The sequence below is a fragment of the Motacilla alba genome, chromosome Z, assembly GCF_015832195.1.
Source record: "Motacilla alba alba isolate MOTALB_02 chromosome Z, Motacilla_alba_V1.0_pri, whole genome shotgun sequence".
Classification (NCBI taxonomy): Eukaryota; Metazoa; Chordata; class Aves; order Passeriformes; family Motacillidae; genus Motacilla; species Motacilla alba.
In genome coordinates this window covers 29540124-29558600 of record NC_052046.1, presented here as the reverse complement: position 1 = coordinate 29558600, position 18477 = coordinate 29540124, and the positions used below count along the sequence as shown (strand labels likewise).

The window sequence follows — 18477 nt, the reverse complement described above, 5'->3', positions numbered from 1 at the left end:
ATTTAGGCACTCATGTTGAGAATTTTTCAAGTCAAGCCTCTGCTTCAAAACATTTCTGTAAAAAAAGGTCATCATTCCTTCAGGTTTAGTAGCTTCTGTTAGAGCTGAGGGGAGAAGTAAAATTTCAGCAAGTAGTGAAGAAAAAGTACACCATCCAATCCACAAGAAAGCATCCTCACCAAAAGAAAGGTCCAATGCTAGAACCTTTCATGGAGCAAGCATATGAAATTTGACAGGAAAAAGACAGGCAGGGAACACTTCCCAAAATAGAACTAAATAGTTACTTTCTACTTGTTTAGACACCATGTCTAGACCTCTTCAGGCCTCTAGGAAAAACTTATCAGTGTTATATTATGCTCCTCAGAAGTTTGTAAGATTTTGGCAGCTAAATTTTCTGAGGATCCTGTTTACTCTAGGCAAGATCCATCTGAGAACTGCAAGAGTGAAGAACTTTTCTCTGTCTTCCCAGCTTAAACTTGCATCAGAGGCCTGGGGAAATGGGGAAGGAAATTCTATTTCCATTGCTCTCCCTGATCTCCAGTGTTCAGGACTCCTTAGATGAGTCAGGAATACAGAAGCATGGAGGAAAACAGAAAACAGCTGATAAGCAAGAACAGAAATGCTGACAAGCAGCATCTTCCCTTCAGGGAAAGTATGGTAGAGGTTTAGAATTTACATGCATTTACTACCAAGTGTCACATTCCTTCCACTGCCTTTCAAACAGCCATTAAAAGTTCTGACAATATGGATTTCCAACTAGTCCTGAAGAAAAGCACACCTAACTGGAACTGGTGTTGATTGCTGCAGTACCACACGTGCTTGGGTCAGAGCTATTATGCACATGCACATTAACATTTCAACCTGCTGGGGAACTTTTGGGGAATTTCCACAGCATCCTTACTGCAAGAATAAAACATCAGCCAGGCTTTCCTTAGTCCCTGTAGGAGTTTTTGTCGTGTCAGGGTTTCACAGTATCACAGAATAAATAGGGCTGGAAGGGACCACAGTGGGTCATCTGATCCAGCCTTCCTGCTTAAGCAGGGTCATCCCGGAGCAGATTGCATGGAATTGCATCCAGACACTTGTGGAGTATCTCCAGTGATACTCCACAGCCTCTCTGGGCAACCTGCTCCAGCGCATGGTCACTCACACAGTAAAATTCTTCCTCCTATTACGGTGGTACTTCTTATTAACTCTCATCTTACTGCACAACAGCACCGAGAAGAGCTTGGCTGCACTCCAAAGTACTTCAGTGTGTTAACTGGTAAGTCACCCTCCAGCCTCCTCTGGAATTTGTCTGTAACGGAAGTACTTAGTGCAATATGTATCATAATTATCCTCTACTTACTAGTCCCTAAGGTTTTGTTATTTTCCTTCATAATTTATTAAGAAAGCTCAGCAACCTCACCCAAGGAGGTATCTCAGCAAGCCACCACAAAGAGCACTTGAGTTGGATATGTGCATTTATTTTGTACTGTCATCTGAAATCTTCAGTTGGCTATCTGATTTGTTCAGCCTGTGTTACACTGACTTTGGAAACAGCATCTTTTTGATTTTACATCAAAAGCCACTGAGAAGTCTGTTACTACAGTAGCCAACAGTTTCAATTCAAAATCCTGTTTAGCTTCTAGGAAGTTTCTGACTACTGCCTTAAAACCAGACAAAAAAAATTCCAAACAAAGTCACCAAAACAACCCACACTCCAAACTGTACTACCAATATTTAGCAACTACACCTCACAGCATCTTCTAGGAGTAATTGACTAAAGGGATGTACACTTTGTGATCACGTGACCTGTTGATGTCATAAAACCACTGACACATTTCAGAGATTCTCCAAATTTCAAAAGAGTTATCCAGTTTTCTAAAATGAGCTGAAAACAAAAAATCAGGGCTAACATATAAAAAAAGCTCCCTGGCCAATTTGCATATAAACAAAACAAACACATGCTATTAGCATAGGTTCTGAAAGATTTTTAAATTATTTTACTTTAACACTTTTTTACTATCTTCCTTAGTTACTGCTGAAACAGACAGGATTTAGTTTTGTCTACAACTGCTCATCTGCTCTGTGTGAGCAGATGAGACAGCTTCTGCAGACACAAATAATTATGCTTATAAAACATTCATGCCTCTTTCTCCCCTCACCAATAATCTTATTTATTGCTATGCCTTTCTGTTTCATGTAAGTAAATCAAACCATACATAATAAAAACAACACTGATAACAAAAATGGATCTGATCTTTGCCCCCAATCTCTGCCTCCTCTGATCTTAAAATCACAGTGAGTATCCTATTATCTTTCAACAATAATCCTGATGCTGAATTATTGAGTTATGTTCACAGGTAGCATAACTTCTAGGATGATTTTCTTAATGAACTTACCATCTGGAGCATACTTTGAAGCTATTCCCAAAAAAATCCCCAGTGCAACAAAAAGTGAAAGGCTAGAAATGGCAGAACAAATAAGAGTATTTTTATGTCTGTTGGCTTCTGCCTGTCGGCGGTGCTGCTCCACTGGTAAGGACGGGAGTCTCGTCTGGGCTTCCGGTCTCGCCGAGGTAAATTCTGCTGCAGCATGGCTCTGCGAAGGTGGTGGGGGGCGGAGAGGGGCAATTCTCCCCGGGACGTACCCCGAAGACCTGTGACTGCTCCCGTTCTGAGGACAGAGGAATGCAGGGGAGCTCCCCCTGGTATCAGTGCCTTGCATGTTATAAAGTCACTGGAACACACACACGGAGGAAAAAAATAAGAGACAGGCTTTCAGAATACAGATCAAAATGCATGAAACAAAAAAAGAAACAACAGCAAAAGGCAATTTTAAGCCACACGTGTCAAGAACAGCCACTGAAGCTGTAACTATTTACAAACTGTTAATCAGCTGCTACTGGTCACTTGCCATGGTATAGGTGAATGGAACAACAAATGTGTCTTCAATACAATTAAACTCAAAAGCATATGGTGTGGGAACCCAGTACAACACAGACCATTCTTCATAGTTCCAGTGGGTATTTTTCACTGAGTATCTTCACAGTTAACTTGTGTTATGAGATTAAGAAATCAGATGAACAATGAGAAAGCCAGCAACCCCTGCTTCCCCACAGTTATGCAAAGAATATCTAAATATATTTTTTTTGTACACCGAAGCTGAACAAATTCCTCACTTTCGCTTATGGAAAAGAAGCTGAAAAAGATAAGCCTGCCTTCTACACCGGAAGCCCTAAAAGCTGTTTAAATTAAAATACCAAACACTATTTTATTTCTAGTCATGCTGAGGCAACTTAGTCAACACTTACAATAAGCTGAGGTGTCTAGAGCCAGAAAACTCTTGGTTTACTCACAGCAAGATTCAATCAGGAATGGTTCTATAAGAAAGTCACCTACATCTTATTCAGCAAACCTTGTGATTTTTTCTGCTGCGATGTCTGGGTTTAGACACAAAGCCTGGAAGCAACATGCCTCCTTCAGATCTCTGTACCTATTGCCCAGAAGCGAGCGCTGCTTTTATTTCAGTTACTGGTATTGTTTACATCTTTCTTCTGAAGCACACCAAGAGAAAAGCATACCAGTGCCATCACTGCCTGGCCCATCCTCAGCAGCAGCTCTAACTCACTACACTTGTCTAGTTTAAGACACAAACCTGCATTTGACTGTTTTCTCTGGTTCTCCAGTCAACAGTGTTGCACAGAGCATTCACAAAGCTGGCTTTTTTTTTCTCCTCATTATGATTAACACTTCTTATAGATGAAATTTTTTGAGAAGGATGCTCAAGTTTCAGTTAACTGAAACCTAACTTTTGAAACCAAATCCTGAAGGGGATTTAGGCATAGGTCATGTGCCTTAAACAGCAAAGTGTAGGAAAAATAAAAACTACTGATAATGGAAGAGTATAAAGATCCTCTTTTTGTTCCATTCACAAAGGCAAGTCTGACCCATACTCTGAAGTGTCAGGCACCCTGATGAAGGAGAAATGTGACAACTGTAATCTTATTCTGAGAAGCAGCAAAGGAGCCTTTTGTCCCACATGCTGCAAAATCTGATAGTCCACTGTTTCCAGGAAAAAGAGCTGTTACTATAGAACAGGCTAGATTACCCTTTCATGGGAGACAATGCATCTCCAGATGTATGCACAATGACAATGAAGGCATAGAAACATTAACTGGAGAAGCTATCCCAGAGTGCAAAAATTATTCCAAGTCCTCCAGAAGTGCTTCTTGCACCTGTTCATTATAACAAATTAATTTTCAGCATTCTCCTTTCTGTTCTTTGACAAACCCAATCCTCTGCTGTCAAACTTAACTGCGCAACCAGTTATATGCACTGTGGAACAGTTTGCTTTAACCTCATGTGCTTTTACTCAACTTATCACCTCCCAGAAATGAAAGTAATTTCTGTGTTTTAGATGTGGTATTAAAAGCTGGGTAGAGATGGAGCTTTTCAGCTAGTTCAAAGACAGTATTTATGTCTAGCTAAACAAATGCTGGACTAGCTTCTTAATTAAACATTTTATGAAATCTGACCCAGCATTGAGATTTTCTTTTTTTATGGTTTGAAATCCCAACTCCTTAGACCTGGTAAATTTTTCAGTCAGGACATTTTTCTGTGACACTGACAAAATTATTACAGTGTTCATTATAGTGTAATATCAACAGTTAAAAAGTTTTTAAACTACTCAGCTGTAGCAACTGAATCCAGATTGGCTATGCAAGACTTGAAACAGTTTTACAAAACAATTTTTCCACAATTCTTCCCACCAAGGCCTCCTAAAGTACTGCCAGAGCTCTAAAGAAATAACAAAAAAAACCAAAACCAACCAACCAACCAAACAAACAAAAAAAAAGCATTCATTACAGCAGCCATTGGAAACACTTGTGTCATATTTCAAACATAATTTGTGTTGTACAAAGCATTCTGCTTTGTTTGCAACACCCATTTTGGCAATTGTAAAAGGTTTTTAACTGTCCCACTCAGGTGAAAATACAGGTCACCCCAAGGCTGGGTGGGAAGAGATGGTAGAATTGCTGTCTTAACCATTAAAAAATAAAAATAATTACACTAAGCCAATAAGGAGATACTCAGTACATTCTAGAGACTCACGATACAATTTTCCATTACAACAGGAGTAACCATTGCAATACTTCCTTCCCTCTTCATGTGTTATTTGAAATTCTCGAGCTGAAAAAGGATGCCTTCTATCTTGTAGAGTAGTTACTAGCTTTTTTGAAAGATAGACTGATCATCTGATTCAAATTTTTGGCTTGTTTATTTCTACTCTGTGGAAGCCTTCAGAGAGCACCACATAAATGCATGTATACTAATTATCTGTAAGGCCAGTTATGCGCCAGAGAATGCAACTATTTGGCTGCACAAATACAGTCTGTGTGCCACAAATACAGCACAAATTTTACTCTGCAAACACATTTACAGACTGAAATGCAGGACAAAATACCCAAAGTGTTGAACTATTTAAATACCACATTGAAAATTCCTATGCACCTGAATTTTCCCATGTTTCCCTCTGACCTGTGCCTATGCCATGGTCTCCTAAAGGAACTCATGATCTGAGCATCTCTTCCTGATGGTCAGTCCCAGACAAGAACATCTCCCACTTTTGCAATTGTACTGTGGTACACAGAATGGTGCAGTATTTTACTTTGCAGCTTGCTTCGGAGTGCTTTCAATAACAGTCAAGTTCTCACAGCATATACAACCTATTTGTATACAACCAACAATTACATAATATTTATACAGAGTTCTATCTGTACAAACGTGTTATTTGTCAAGCCATTTACAAATGTTGCTTTTTCACTACTCCCAAACCTCTTGCACTTCAACTTTCAGTACTGTATTATGCAAGATTTTAAATCCATTATTGAATACAACTTTTAGTCAGAGCCACAGTTACGCATGTGCTTCCAGCCCATCAGTAAGAGAGAAGCTTCCAATGCACACTCAGCTGGAGGATCTCAGATGCTTCAGCCCACAATGTATCTGGAGTATCTCAGATATTTCACTGCCATCCATCTGCTGGACGACTGCACTATTTGCATATCACTTTTTTGCAAGAGTAGTGCAACTCCACACAACCCAGGTTTCTGCTCAAGCACCCCTTCCTACAGCATGAGCAAGCAATTACTTCTCATACTGGTCACATCAGCCAAGCTAGCTTAAACCACCTTAAATTAAATAAAAAAAAAACCAAAAAAAACCCCAAACACTTTTTTTGCACAGCTTCCAAGTGAAAACAGTGAATACCTGCAAGCCTGGATACGTCTACAGAGCAACTGAGCAAACAGATGTGGACAGCAACCCCAGCATGCAGACCTCAGTAAGCTGCTGAACAGGCTGCAACATCTCCCAGCTCCTCAAGTATTCCTTCACTGCTTTTAACTTGTGCTGCTACAACACTCTCATACAAGCCCGCATTGTTCCACATGGTCAAAACTGGAAACATATGCACTGTACAACCAGGGCATAACATATGAACCTCCTGAGACATGACTGTGCGCTCGGAAGCAAGCAGCATGCTTATCCGTTACTCATTTTGGGGCTGGTTTCCTGGAAAGAAATTGGCTTATTTTACCAGATAATTCAAAACGTCACATGGTACCACCCAAAAAGTGAGAAAAAAACCAAGATATTTTACACTTAGCATTTGACAACACAGAAGTGTAATAAAACATGTCCAACATGCTAATAAACTCACACCTGCACCATCTGAAAACACTGTAAAGAATGTTTGCTTACTTCATAATTCATGCATCTCTTTAAGCACATTTTAAGGATCACAGGTCTTAAAAATAAAATAAAAGAAACCAGAAAAAATGACACACTTCTGTTGATCTGGGCCATCAAACTACACCAGTTCTAGTGCTGACCTATTACCACACTGTCTAGCCTCAGAGTATATAATTACTGCCAAGGAAAAGACTGAGCAAAGGGTGGAGGAAAACAACACATACACAAAAAAATATTTCCCATGCAACACAGTAGTAAATTTGCAAACAACATTAAGATGAGAGCATGCGTCGATCTGTTGGAAGGTATGAGGGCTCTGCAGAGACCTGGAATGGTTGGATGGATGGGCAGAGTCCAATAAGATGAAGTTTAATAAGTCCAAATACCGAGTTCTACGTTTTGGCCACAACAACCCCCTGCAATGCTACAGGCTGGGGACGGTGTGGCTGGACAGTGGCCAGGCAGAAAGGGACCTGGGGGTACTGGTCAACAACCAGCTGAACACGAGACAGCAGTGTGTCCAACAGCATCCTGTGTCAGGAATAGTGTGGCCAGCAGGAGCAGGGAGGTCATTCTGCCCCTGTACTCGGCACTGATGAGGCCACACGTGCTGCGTCCAGTTCTGGGCCCCTCAGTTTGGGAAGGATGTTGAGATGCTCGAACGTGTCCAGAGGAGAGCAACGAGGCTGGAGAGGGGCTTGGAACACAAGCTCTGTGAGAAATAGCTGAGGGAGCTGGGGGTGTTTAGCCTGGAGAAAAGCAGACTCACTCTATCTAAAGGATATCTCTACCTACTGTAAAGGAGACTCACTCACTCTTATCATACTCCACACCTTCCTGAAAGGTGATTGTAGTCAGGTGCGGGTCAGTCTCTTTCCCCAGGCAGCAACTGACAGAATGAGAGGACACAGTCTTAAGCTGCCCCAAGGGAAATATAGGTTGGCTATTAGGAAAAAGTTTTTTACAGAAAGAGTGATAAAATACTGGAATGGTGTGCCCATGGAGGTGGTGGAGTCACCATCTTGGGATGTTTTTAAAAAGACTAGAGGCAGCACTTGATGCCATGGCTTAGTTGAGGTGTTAGGGCATGGGTTGGACTCGATGATCTTGAAGGTCTCTTCCAATCTAGTGATTCTGTACCACAAAAGTTATTACTGCTTTCCTGGTAGAGGCACTTGTCTGGTATAAAACCAAAGGGTAGTGAGAAACACATGAAAAGGGAAGGGACAAGATCTCAGTATTAAAAAGCTCCTAATTAGAAACAATTACTGAACAGAATGTGATATCAGGCAAGCTCCTAAAGCATGACATGCACACCTTAGTACACCTTCAAGCTGGTCAACCATAACAGAAATACAAATTCCAATGCTTCAAGTGTCTTGAAGTCCCCAGGTCAACAAATCTCAACCTCAGCAGTAAGAACATTCCAAACAGGGTGCCCACGTGCTTTCTTTCCTGGTTTCACATTTTCTCCTCCTGCCTCATTCTGAAATTACACCTATTCACTAAGACAACAGATGGCATATTGGAAGGAACCTACTTTTCTACCCATGTACAAAAGCTGGAATGAATATGTGCATAGTAAAATGCACTGCTAAGTTAGTAAATGTTGGAAATCACAATATTTAGAACAGCCTGAAAAATCTCAACTGAGTTACAAAAAAAAAAAACTTTAGAAACTCTATTGACATCTAGACACATATGTGTTTTGTGCATGCCTCCACCAAGTTTTCTCCCATGCTCCACATTTTCAGAAGAAAATTAGAGCAAAAATCAGCAAGAAACAGAGATATAAAAATGGTAAAAGTTACAAAACTTAGAAGATAAGCTCTATTGCACTAGATTTTCTGAATTTCCTGTGTAGCAATTAATAATCTTTAGCGAATTTCTTGGAATGTAGAAAACATTTAAAATTGCAAAGTCCATATTTCTTAAACCAAATCTTTCAAATACAGAATCACAGAACCACTTCAATACCACACATCAAGAAACAGAAGTGAAAGCATGCATTATATTTAAAGTATAAGAAAAGGCTTATAGATAGAAATAACCTTCACCAACTGGTCTAATGAAATTTGGAGAACACAAGCCTCTCTCCAGTTCAGAAGAAATTTCAAACTTATATACAAGTAGGGAAAGTTGGACTACATATGTTTAGATGATATGCAAAACAATTAAGCTATTATCTATGGATCAGAAAGGATGATGAGAAGAGGGGGAGAGGATGGTGTAAAGATTGCATTCCAAGGGAAAGAGGTAAATAGACACTCTGGCATAGATCTTGTCTATGGGGAATAAGTATGAAATTATGGTCAAGTAAAACTACTCTCATTTCCATGGCTGACAGCATACAGGACAGCCATGAATTTCATTTCTATCCTCTTGTGCAGGTGTTTGGCAGATCACCATTAAGGATGAGACAAAGACCAGAGGGTATTTGTACAATAAAAATGGTTCCCTGCTCCAATGACAACTGGGCTTTTGTCCTTCAGATACAGTTTGTGTGAACAAGCTCTGCAGCACTCACCTGTTCCACTTACAAAGCATTTGATGCAGCAGATGAAGTATCTGATCTTACAGAAAGTTTACATGCAAAACTTAGGGGTTTTTGTAGTGCTGTAGATATGCATCTTACTGCAGAAACTGAAGGGACATGTTTTTTTCCAGTTCCTAGACACCAAACATCTAGGTAAGCTTTCAAGAATTCTAAATTGACCAGTAGACACTGCAATTTTCAGTCTGCTCAAGTAGAACTGTAGTAGCTTCAGATTTTGCCCATTGAAACAAAGAAACATAAGCCAGCAGCCACAGCAAACTGTAGTCAGCGTTTCTAAAATGGTATCTGACATTTCCAGTGAATTCTACTTTCCTGCCCTTTGTTTCTTTTTCACACAGTTTACCTTCGTAAATTATAAATTGGTGGAAGTGTATTCTGTTTTTCATTCACAGTTTAAAAAAAAGCATATTCTGCTGGAGGAAACCATGCAGAAACAAGTGAGTTATCAACAACTTAAATACAGCACATCCAAGAGCACACTAGGAAATATGGCATGTGCAAAAATAGGCAAAATGAATGGAATAATTTTCACTGCTCCACTTTCAGAAATGAAATGCTTAATAATTTGCATAAGAGATCAAGAGTGGAAACTTGCATTTTAGTCACCCATCTGTCATTAGCTTGCTGCATGAGTCACAGATTACTTGGGCCCCAAGCCTGCCACATGAGAAAAAAAGTGGTCACTAGATTCACAGGGACATTGTGAGGGTTAGTTTAGAGAATGCTTTGGCCTCAGCTCAGTGATGCAAATGAGTACAAGTCTAATTTTAAGTAAATAAATAGCTACACTTAAGTCAACAACTTTCACACAAAAGTGATGGATTTGCCACATTCACCTAAGGGAACCTGAATAAGATGGTAGGGGAAAATCCAAATAAAAATCAGGGAAAAGCATTTGAACTACTTCTCATACAGACAATAAGAAGTGGTATACGGATATCTGCAGTGTCCCGAAAAACACAAATCCCAACCTAACAGCTACAGCCTAGGACCTAAAAGTAGAAAATTTTCTAAGTAATGGTAACAGACTTCAGAGAGGTAAAGTTGAGTTCTGGCACTACCTTGAATCACTGGGTCTACAATCCTACTCCAAAGAGAAGGACAATAAGATTAGATATCTATTACTAAATTAGAAAAGCTCGTATAAATAGATGATAGGTATATATGAAAGTACAGACAATAACATGCAGTAGGGAAAAGAATCAGATCTGATATTTAGCTTGGGTAAACTGACATATGCAAAACATTCCTGAGTGCACTCACATAATCACTTAATCATCATGTTTAAGTTATATTTAAAACAAGAATCAGCATAACAACACACTCTCTTCCATATCAGCATGTGGATCTCTTTCTTCGGCAAAGCTGTTAAGTTTTTAGAATTTTTTTCTTCAGTCCAACTCTAGCTTCAGTAAATGATATGTCACCCCTCATTCTGCATACTTGAAGGACTGCCTCAGCAGATTTTAACTGTAAAAAAAAACTGAATTGTTGCAGCTGCACACCCACATTCTTTTGTCTTGCCTTTGTTTAAGCCAAGGTAAATGAGTCTGCATTAAAAAATAATTAAGAGCTGCAAATCACATCCAATCACATCCAGTAAGAACTCTTTGAATCCCCAAAGGACTCTTCATACTGGCGATGGATGACTAAAAGGGAGGCTATATGTCACCAGGTCCATAGAATCAGAAGTAGCTGGTAGAATGCAAAAAACATTTCATGCCTCTTCCCAGAAAAAAAAAAAAAAAAAAAGCTGACACAAAAGTCTCTGAACCTGTCTCAGTACTATATGCTTTGGACATCAAGAATTTACACAGGTTCAGGGAGCAACAAGGTTGCAGAAGAGAATTCAGTTGAGGATTATTGGATAAATAACACTGCCTCGAGTTTAGGAAACACAAGCTGGAAGCAGTAGCATCACAATATACTAGCTTCACCAGAAGACTATTACACAACACTGTCAGACCCTGGGTAATTGCCTGGATGGACACTTGGCCTGATGTGATGTGTTCATTCTTCTACTACACTTTAAGACCTCATTTACCTGTCTTTCACCTTCACGTTTCCAAAATCACCTCTCCTCCTCTAAGGACCAAATGCCCCTCAACTCAGCCACTGCAATTGCCTGCTGAGATCAGCAACACAAAATACACCTTTACCTGATCACTTACATTAATATGCCACACTGATACACAGTAGCTGAAATACAGTACAGTTTTTATTTTGCTATAGGAATTGTGGCAATGTAGCAGAAGGACACAGCACATACCAGCTAAGGCACGAGGGCACAAAGTCTTGTGAAAAGAGTTTCTACTGATGAACTAAGAAGAGTAACTTGACTGTGCATCTGAATGCCAATGTAATCCATGGCTCTAAAGCATCTCAGAAATCACAGAGCTACATGAGTTGAGAACCCAGTGAAAAGGGAACAGTGACTTAACTTAGACAACATGATACGTTTGTAGAATTTTGTAAAAGAAAAAACAAGCTATAATTTTCCTTTTGTAAAAGGAAATATTAAAAAACAAACAAAATATTTGGGATCTCAAAACAGCAAAATCTCAATCTTCAAACAGCAAAACAAAGCCCTGTAATCCACCATTAGGTATGCATTCTACTGAGCTGGTGGCTACACTCTTATTTTGGCTTACCTACAGTGAACTCCATTCTAGGAAACTCCAAGAACTCTACATCCTACTGCCAAGTACTGCAACATCCTGCCAGATATAGCTAGTCATCTGTAGCTTGCATGACTGCACTACTCTTTTTTACATGTTCTTCCTAATCTCATGTGCCAAAAAGACAGAAGAGCTACTAGCACATCCCTTCCGTTAACCTACTTCACAACAAAGCAATAAAATCAGTAACAAGTTCTAAAGTATCCATTGTTTAACACTGTCAGTATTTTCTTTCCATATTGGCAAATACATCACTTTTCTTCCTCACATCTTTGCTCAACTTTTCTACTCCTTTTCCACTTTCTCAGTATTACTATTCCATGAAAATATTTCTGTGGATTTCTACACCCGCATCTACAAAAAATTCATTCCCATTTGTCTTGCCAAAAATACTTCAATTAAATCAATGGTGAAATCCCTTTCGGTAAAAATAAACTGAAAATGTATCAAGTCTAATCACAATTTGACTCCAAACAAGAAACTGCAATTCACAACACAGACTTTAATCATGTTTTGATGCATACTGTAGGTGATTCTATGGAACAGCCTTACTAATGCAAAGCATGAACCTTACTGATATACTTCAGATTATATTCCTTTGATTTAATTTTTTAATATACAGAAAACAAGATTTACTAGGTGACAATTTTCCCACTAATTTCTGTCTGAAGTTTTAAATCACTGGTTCATGCACACGGAAGGTAAAGAACAGTTCATAGCAAGCACTGTGGGATAACTTTCCTTGAAGTCATGCATGATGTGGCTCGTCAGCCAAGGAGCTCCTTCAGCTGCAGGGCAGAAGTGTGCCCTTCAGCTGAGGAAGCTGCAGCATCAGCCTCCAGCAGACAATGGGGACCAGGTTCCCTCTCCTCCCCGGCTCCCCCCAGCTCCAGTACAAGGCAGAATCAAGAGGAGATGGAGGTCCAATCCTAGCACAGAGAGTAGTCACAGCCTTCCCACAGGTACAGAAGCAAACAGCTCCATCATATTCAACAAGTAAGATAAACAAAACTGAGTCACTGCTCATTTTCTGCAAACAAGACTTCCACAGAAAGAAGCTGGACTTACTTCAAAACATACAAAAACAGTATGCCAAAACTGTTTAATAAAACTTCTGAAATACACTGGACATATAATAAAGGAAGTTAATGACTGTCCTTTGTATTTAAAGCACATTTAAAGTTATCCATAATTAAGTAACATTTCTAGTCCCAACTGTCCGAGGCATGCAGACATTTCTTCACAGCTTTGGTGGTAAGAATGGTGTTTTGAAGTATTTAAATATGACTGAAAAGCACCTATCCCACTGCCCCCTGTCATTACTTAAGGAAATAAGCCTCCTAACTTCCTCTGAAGTACAAGCTACCCAAATATGCATCAATTCAAAAAAAAAAAAAAAAAAAAAAAGAAAAAAAAAAAAAAAAAAAAAAAAGAAAAGCTGTAAAATAACCAAAGTAGTCCCACAGCTTGTGTTCCACCTAATTTTATATTCATGCTTTAAAGTAGAAACAACCTTTTTTTGGTCCCCTGGTTTGTAAACTTGGAAGAAAAGTGAACTGTACCACCAAAAGGTAACTTCCAATCACAGGACCTGTAACAGCTACAAAAAGTTCAGAGGCTTTCACCCTTCTGTAAACAATGGTTTTTACACACAGGGGCCACCATCTTCTACTAGTTATTGTCTCTAACAACTAGCAACTAGTCAGACGAACTGGCTAAAAGCTTCCAGCCAATCCTTAACACCACTTTCCCGACAAAATACCATAAGGGCAATGTGTTAATATTTGTAATTTAAAAACCCACAGTGCGCCACTGCAAAACACACGTACCCATCTCGAAACAGCACACACCACAGCTTCCGCTGAGACCATACACTGAACTCCAGAAGACACTCATTTTAGCATAGACCTCATGACACCCCTTGTCTTTGTCCCTTACCCCTCCACACACCCTTTCTTCTTCCTGAATGCCTTTGTATTTGGGGGCATTTCTCATGCCTTACATATAACTTATTTCTCTGGCCTCCCTGCCTAGATAGGTCAAGTCCCCAGCATAGTCTGCTGGATGGTCTATTAGTAGAGAGAGTGCAAGAGGAGCAGGCCCAACAAACTTGATCTGGCAGAAGACTTCACACTTGTGCAGGCAGTGTTCAAGATCCATGTAGATAAAGCACTTTGAAGGACTGCAGACTCCTAAGAACAAAGACGAACCTCCCTTGTCCTTACTGCTACCCATGGGCCATTTCACATCAGTAGCTAAGCCACTGCAAATCTTTTTCTGTGATTCGTGAAAACAGACTAATGCCACAAAAAGTAGGAAGTACTACTTTATCCTCCTTATTACACTGTCTTTGTCGAGCCACAGCTGCTATTCTGCTGTCAGAACTACTCAGAAATATAAAATCTCTTCCCTTTCAAGGAAACCGTATCACCAAATACACACTTAATTACCCACAAGGGTATTATCTTCAGCACACAGCCCTCATCTAGCTGTGATGTAGCACAAATGCAGTGCATTAATCGCCGCACACCTTCCTTTCTTAGAAGGGCTGCGATGATGTACAACTCTGTTTCTTCCGTGCCTCTGGGTAAGTGAAGCAGCTGTTGGTTATCAGTCACAAGGACGGCATTCCACGACAGCCCAAGCACTCGGCGATGCATATGACAAGTCCCAGCGCAGTCACGCCGCGATGAGGACCCGAGCCCCGTCGCTCTCCACCGCGATGCCGGCAGCATCCGATCAGGCGCGCCAACAAAGCCGCGGCCCCGAGAGCGCGGCCCCGCCGCCGCCGCACCTGCCGCGGCCCCGCGGAGCGGCGCGAGGCCCACACCTGCCGGGCACGCGCGGCAGCCGGGCGGTTCCTCAGGGCGGCCGCGCCCGCCGCCGGCTGCCGCCCGGCCCTCCCCGCCCCGCCGCCGGCTGCTGCTGCTGCCGCCCCCGCTGCCTCCTTCCCTCCTTCTGCCCCCTCCTTCCCTCCCCTCCCGCCGGCCCCGGGAACAAAAGAGGCCAGTGCGGCGGAGCCCGGCCGGCCGGGCGCGGCGGCTCGGCCCGCGCCCCAGCCGGCCCGGCACGGCCCGGCCCCGCGCTACCCCCGGCCGGGCCGGGCGCGCTCTCACCTGGGCCCGGCGCGGCGGCGCGCTCAGGGCGGCGGCGGCGCGCTCAGGGCGGCGGCATAGCGCTCCCCGCCCCGGACACGGCGGGAGGCCGCCAGCTGCTCGCCAACTCCGCCGCTCCCTGCCTCGGCTGCCGCCCTTACGCAATTGGCAGCGGCCGCAAGCCCCGTGGGGCGACCCAGACCGCGGGCCCCGAGCGGAGGCGGCTGAGCCCCGCCGCCGCTGCCCCGCCTCCCGCGCTCCCGCCGCCCCCGCGCCGGGGGAGGAGCGGGGCCGCCCCGCCCCTCGCCCGGCCCGGCCCGGCCCGGCCCGGCCGCACCTCCGCTCTGCGCTCCCCCGGCGCCGCCCTGCCCGGGCTGGGCCTGGCCCTTCCTTCTCCGCGGGACTGCATCCCTCCGGCCCTCCCGCTGCTGCCGGGGCACCCAGGCGCCGCCTCCTGCAGCACCCGGGCCTGGGAGGGAAGAGGAGACAGGGGGGTACTTCGCATCCGTGCCCTGACCTAAGGCTCTTCTCCGGGCAGAGTGGAAAAAGCTGATTTGCTGCTCAAATAGTGGACACGCCGTTAGACGCCGATGTCCGTGTTAAAGTAATAGTAACAACAGCAGCAGTAGTAGTACTACTACTAATTATAATAATACTTATAAATAGTAATAATAATAATTCCACAGTTATATTCCACGCGCAGGTGCTGCCTGGGCAGGGTGGAATGTGCGCTAGATACGAGAGCCAGGCGACAGCGAGGGAAGAGACAGCGTGCTGTCTCCGGAGGGGCAGCGGGGAGGGATGGAGGGACACCCGGAGCGCACGAGAGGCGACAGTAGCAGAGAGCAGAGACAAGCGGCGGCTGTCGGTACATGCAGGCTGAACAGAGTTACTTACGGCGGTTGTAGTCCGGGCAGTTTAACCAGGGGAAAGAGCCGACTGGAGAACCTGATTCCGCTTTCTGATTTGCTTTTTTTTTGGTTGTTTTTGTTGTTTTAATATTGTTTCGGGTTCTAATGTTTTTTAAGTAAAATCAAACTAAAGCCCAAAAAGTTCTGAATTTCAGGGAACCCCTGCCTGAAAGCTGTTACACAGCAAAGAGTATCAATTGGTATAGACATTCAAGAGGGACTGTGAAGCCTCAGGGCACCTCAGGCTGCCAGCTTGGATGCAAATCTGACAACGGGCTTCTCTGAAATGTGGGACCTCCCACCATTTCCGCGCAGCAAGGTTGGGCCACACTCATTACTAATGAGCCAGTAGAAGAAAAAAAAAATACAAGCATTTCCCAACATAGTTATTTCCTTGGGAATATTCCAAACAGATGAAGGCAAAGTGATAACTCACTTGCATGTCTATGAACACTGCCCTGCTAACTTTGCCTCTAGCTATTTCCTCTTTGTTTAAAGCATAGTAAGCATAGCCTGTGTGGTGTGCTTATAGCACACGGAGACATCTAGTGCCTGAACAACAGACTGCAAATCAGCTTCATTAATCTGAAATCTTGGAGATGACAGTTGGATCCATTGCTTCCAATGTTTCACCCCAGGACTGCAGGGTGCTAAGCAGTTTTACTGTAAACCATTGCACCAGAATAGCAGCTGCCCTTGGGCAGGGACCACGGTGGAATGAGCAGCTGCACTAGCTCAGGAGGAGGCTGTGACTGCAACTCTACTGCATAGCTTGAGCTTCAGGCCTAAGAGTTACAGCAGTAATTGCCTCAAGACAGAGATTTGCCTGTAGAGACACAAAACGGGTTGAGACAGTTTCTAACTTTCCTTGGTCACTAAACCACAGAGAGGAAAGCCTGTAGGTGTATGAATAAGACAATTTCATCTTGGTTTTGACAGTGTGTCTCTACTTCTTTCTTTGTTAGGCCAGGAGCACAATCATTCTAATGTGTACTTGTAAAACTTTGCCTCTTCAACAAAGATATGCAAAATGAATACTTACATTTGCCAATTACTTTGGCTGAAATTAAACTGAAGGTAAGCACTGCTTATCTACTAGAAAGATATTAGTCTAGGAACAGAAAGTATTTACTTTTTTTTTATATACTTGTCTAAAGAAAGAAGAAATACAGACTTCTGATCAACATTCTCAGACAGAAGCCTGAAAAAAAGGTCGTTTCAGTGATACCCAAGTACAGATGTTTTTGCCAGTACTATTGTATAGGGGCATAAAATAAAACATTTCTACATACTTAAATAGTCTGCAACTAAATATATTGCATTAGGTATGTGTGTAGGAGCGCACACGTATATGTATTTTAGATAACCCACATAATACATTCTTTTCAGTCTCAGGCAGGTCACAAACATCTTTGAGCTATAAAAGCACTAGATCATAGGACCATAGAAAAATTAAGGCTGGAAAAGACCTTTAAGATCATTAAGTCCAACTGTCAACCTAGCACCACAAGCAGGTTCACCATTAAACCATGTCCTCAAGTGCCATATCCACAGTGTTTTTGAGCATTTTGAGGGATAGTGACTCCAACATGCTTTACAACCCTTTCTGTGAAAAAGAAAATCCAAAATTATTGACCAAACCTCATCTGGAGCAACTTGAGGCCATTTCCTCTCATCCTTTCACTTGTTACCCAGGAGAAAAGACTGACACGTCACTATGACCTCCTTTCAGATAGCGGTAGATCTCTTACAGAATGGAACTATCAGCAAACAACAATAATGTTTTTAAATTATGGATACATTTGAATAAAACAATCCCTAAACCCTGCAAGTATGCAAAATGTTGGACTTTGAAATTTCCTGAGTATTTGAAATCTCGCTATCAAACCAACTGGTGCACTAAAGCATTAGTGCATCTCTATTCAGTGTCACTTGCTTCTTCATGCTGCTTTGGGTTTCAGCAGACAAATGCTTGGTAGAGTGTAAAAACAAAAGTTTAAAAATGACAAAAGATGGACTTGAAAGAGATGATTGATGCCATCACTATGGTCTAATGATTTTAAAATAGAAGGAAGCAGCTTTTGTCCTTCTGAATAAAAAGAGGTACTAGGAGAGAGGAGGGAGCAAGTTAGGAAGCAACAGGTGGGAATAATTTAATATAGGCAGTTACGAGTTAAACTTATGTCCTATTCTCTCAATTCCTATGCAGACCCTTAGAAAATATTGCTGTTGGCCCATTTAGATAAGAGAGCAAATGTACCTGTTTATTTCCTGACCTAAGCCTTTCTGGGATATGTCCCAGGTACTCTGCAGTACCTTTTCCATACAGTAGCCATGTTTTAAATTATCATAAAAACCACACAGATTTTTAATTAACTATCTGGGAGTTAAGCACTTGTGGCAAAACAAAACTTAAATTATTAAAATAATGCAAACACTGCCTAGGGCTAGGGGAAGGTTTGCTCTTGGTAAAAAACTTGATCTTACTTTGACATACTG

The 18477-nt window shown here is 42.2% G+C and overlaps 1 protein-coding gene across 3 annotated transcripts in view; it reads right to left on the bottom strand.

The window, feature by feature from the left end:
- Positions 1 to 16249, bottom strand: part of CEMIP2 (cell migration inducing hyaluronidase 2) — a 49431-nt gene extending 33182 nt beyond the window's left edge. The window contains exons 1-2 of one of the 3 annotated variants that reach the window (XM_038124128.1): positions 15965 to 16249; positions 2385 to 2721 (exon numbers count right to left, since the gene is read on the bottom strand). In XM_038124128.1, coding sequence (XP_037980056.1) covers positions 2385 to 2709 — 325 coding nt within the window. In that variant the 5' untranslated portion in view covers positions 2710 to 2721; positions 15965 to 16249. Of the gene's footprint in view, positions 1 to 2384; positions 2722 to 14502; positions 14635 to 15088; positions 15347 to 15964 lie in introns of those variants that run through there. The other 2 variants (XM_038124127.1, XM_038124129.1) reach the window with 2 other exon arrangements.
- Between the last annotated feature and the right edge of the window lie 2228 nt (positions 16250 to 18477).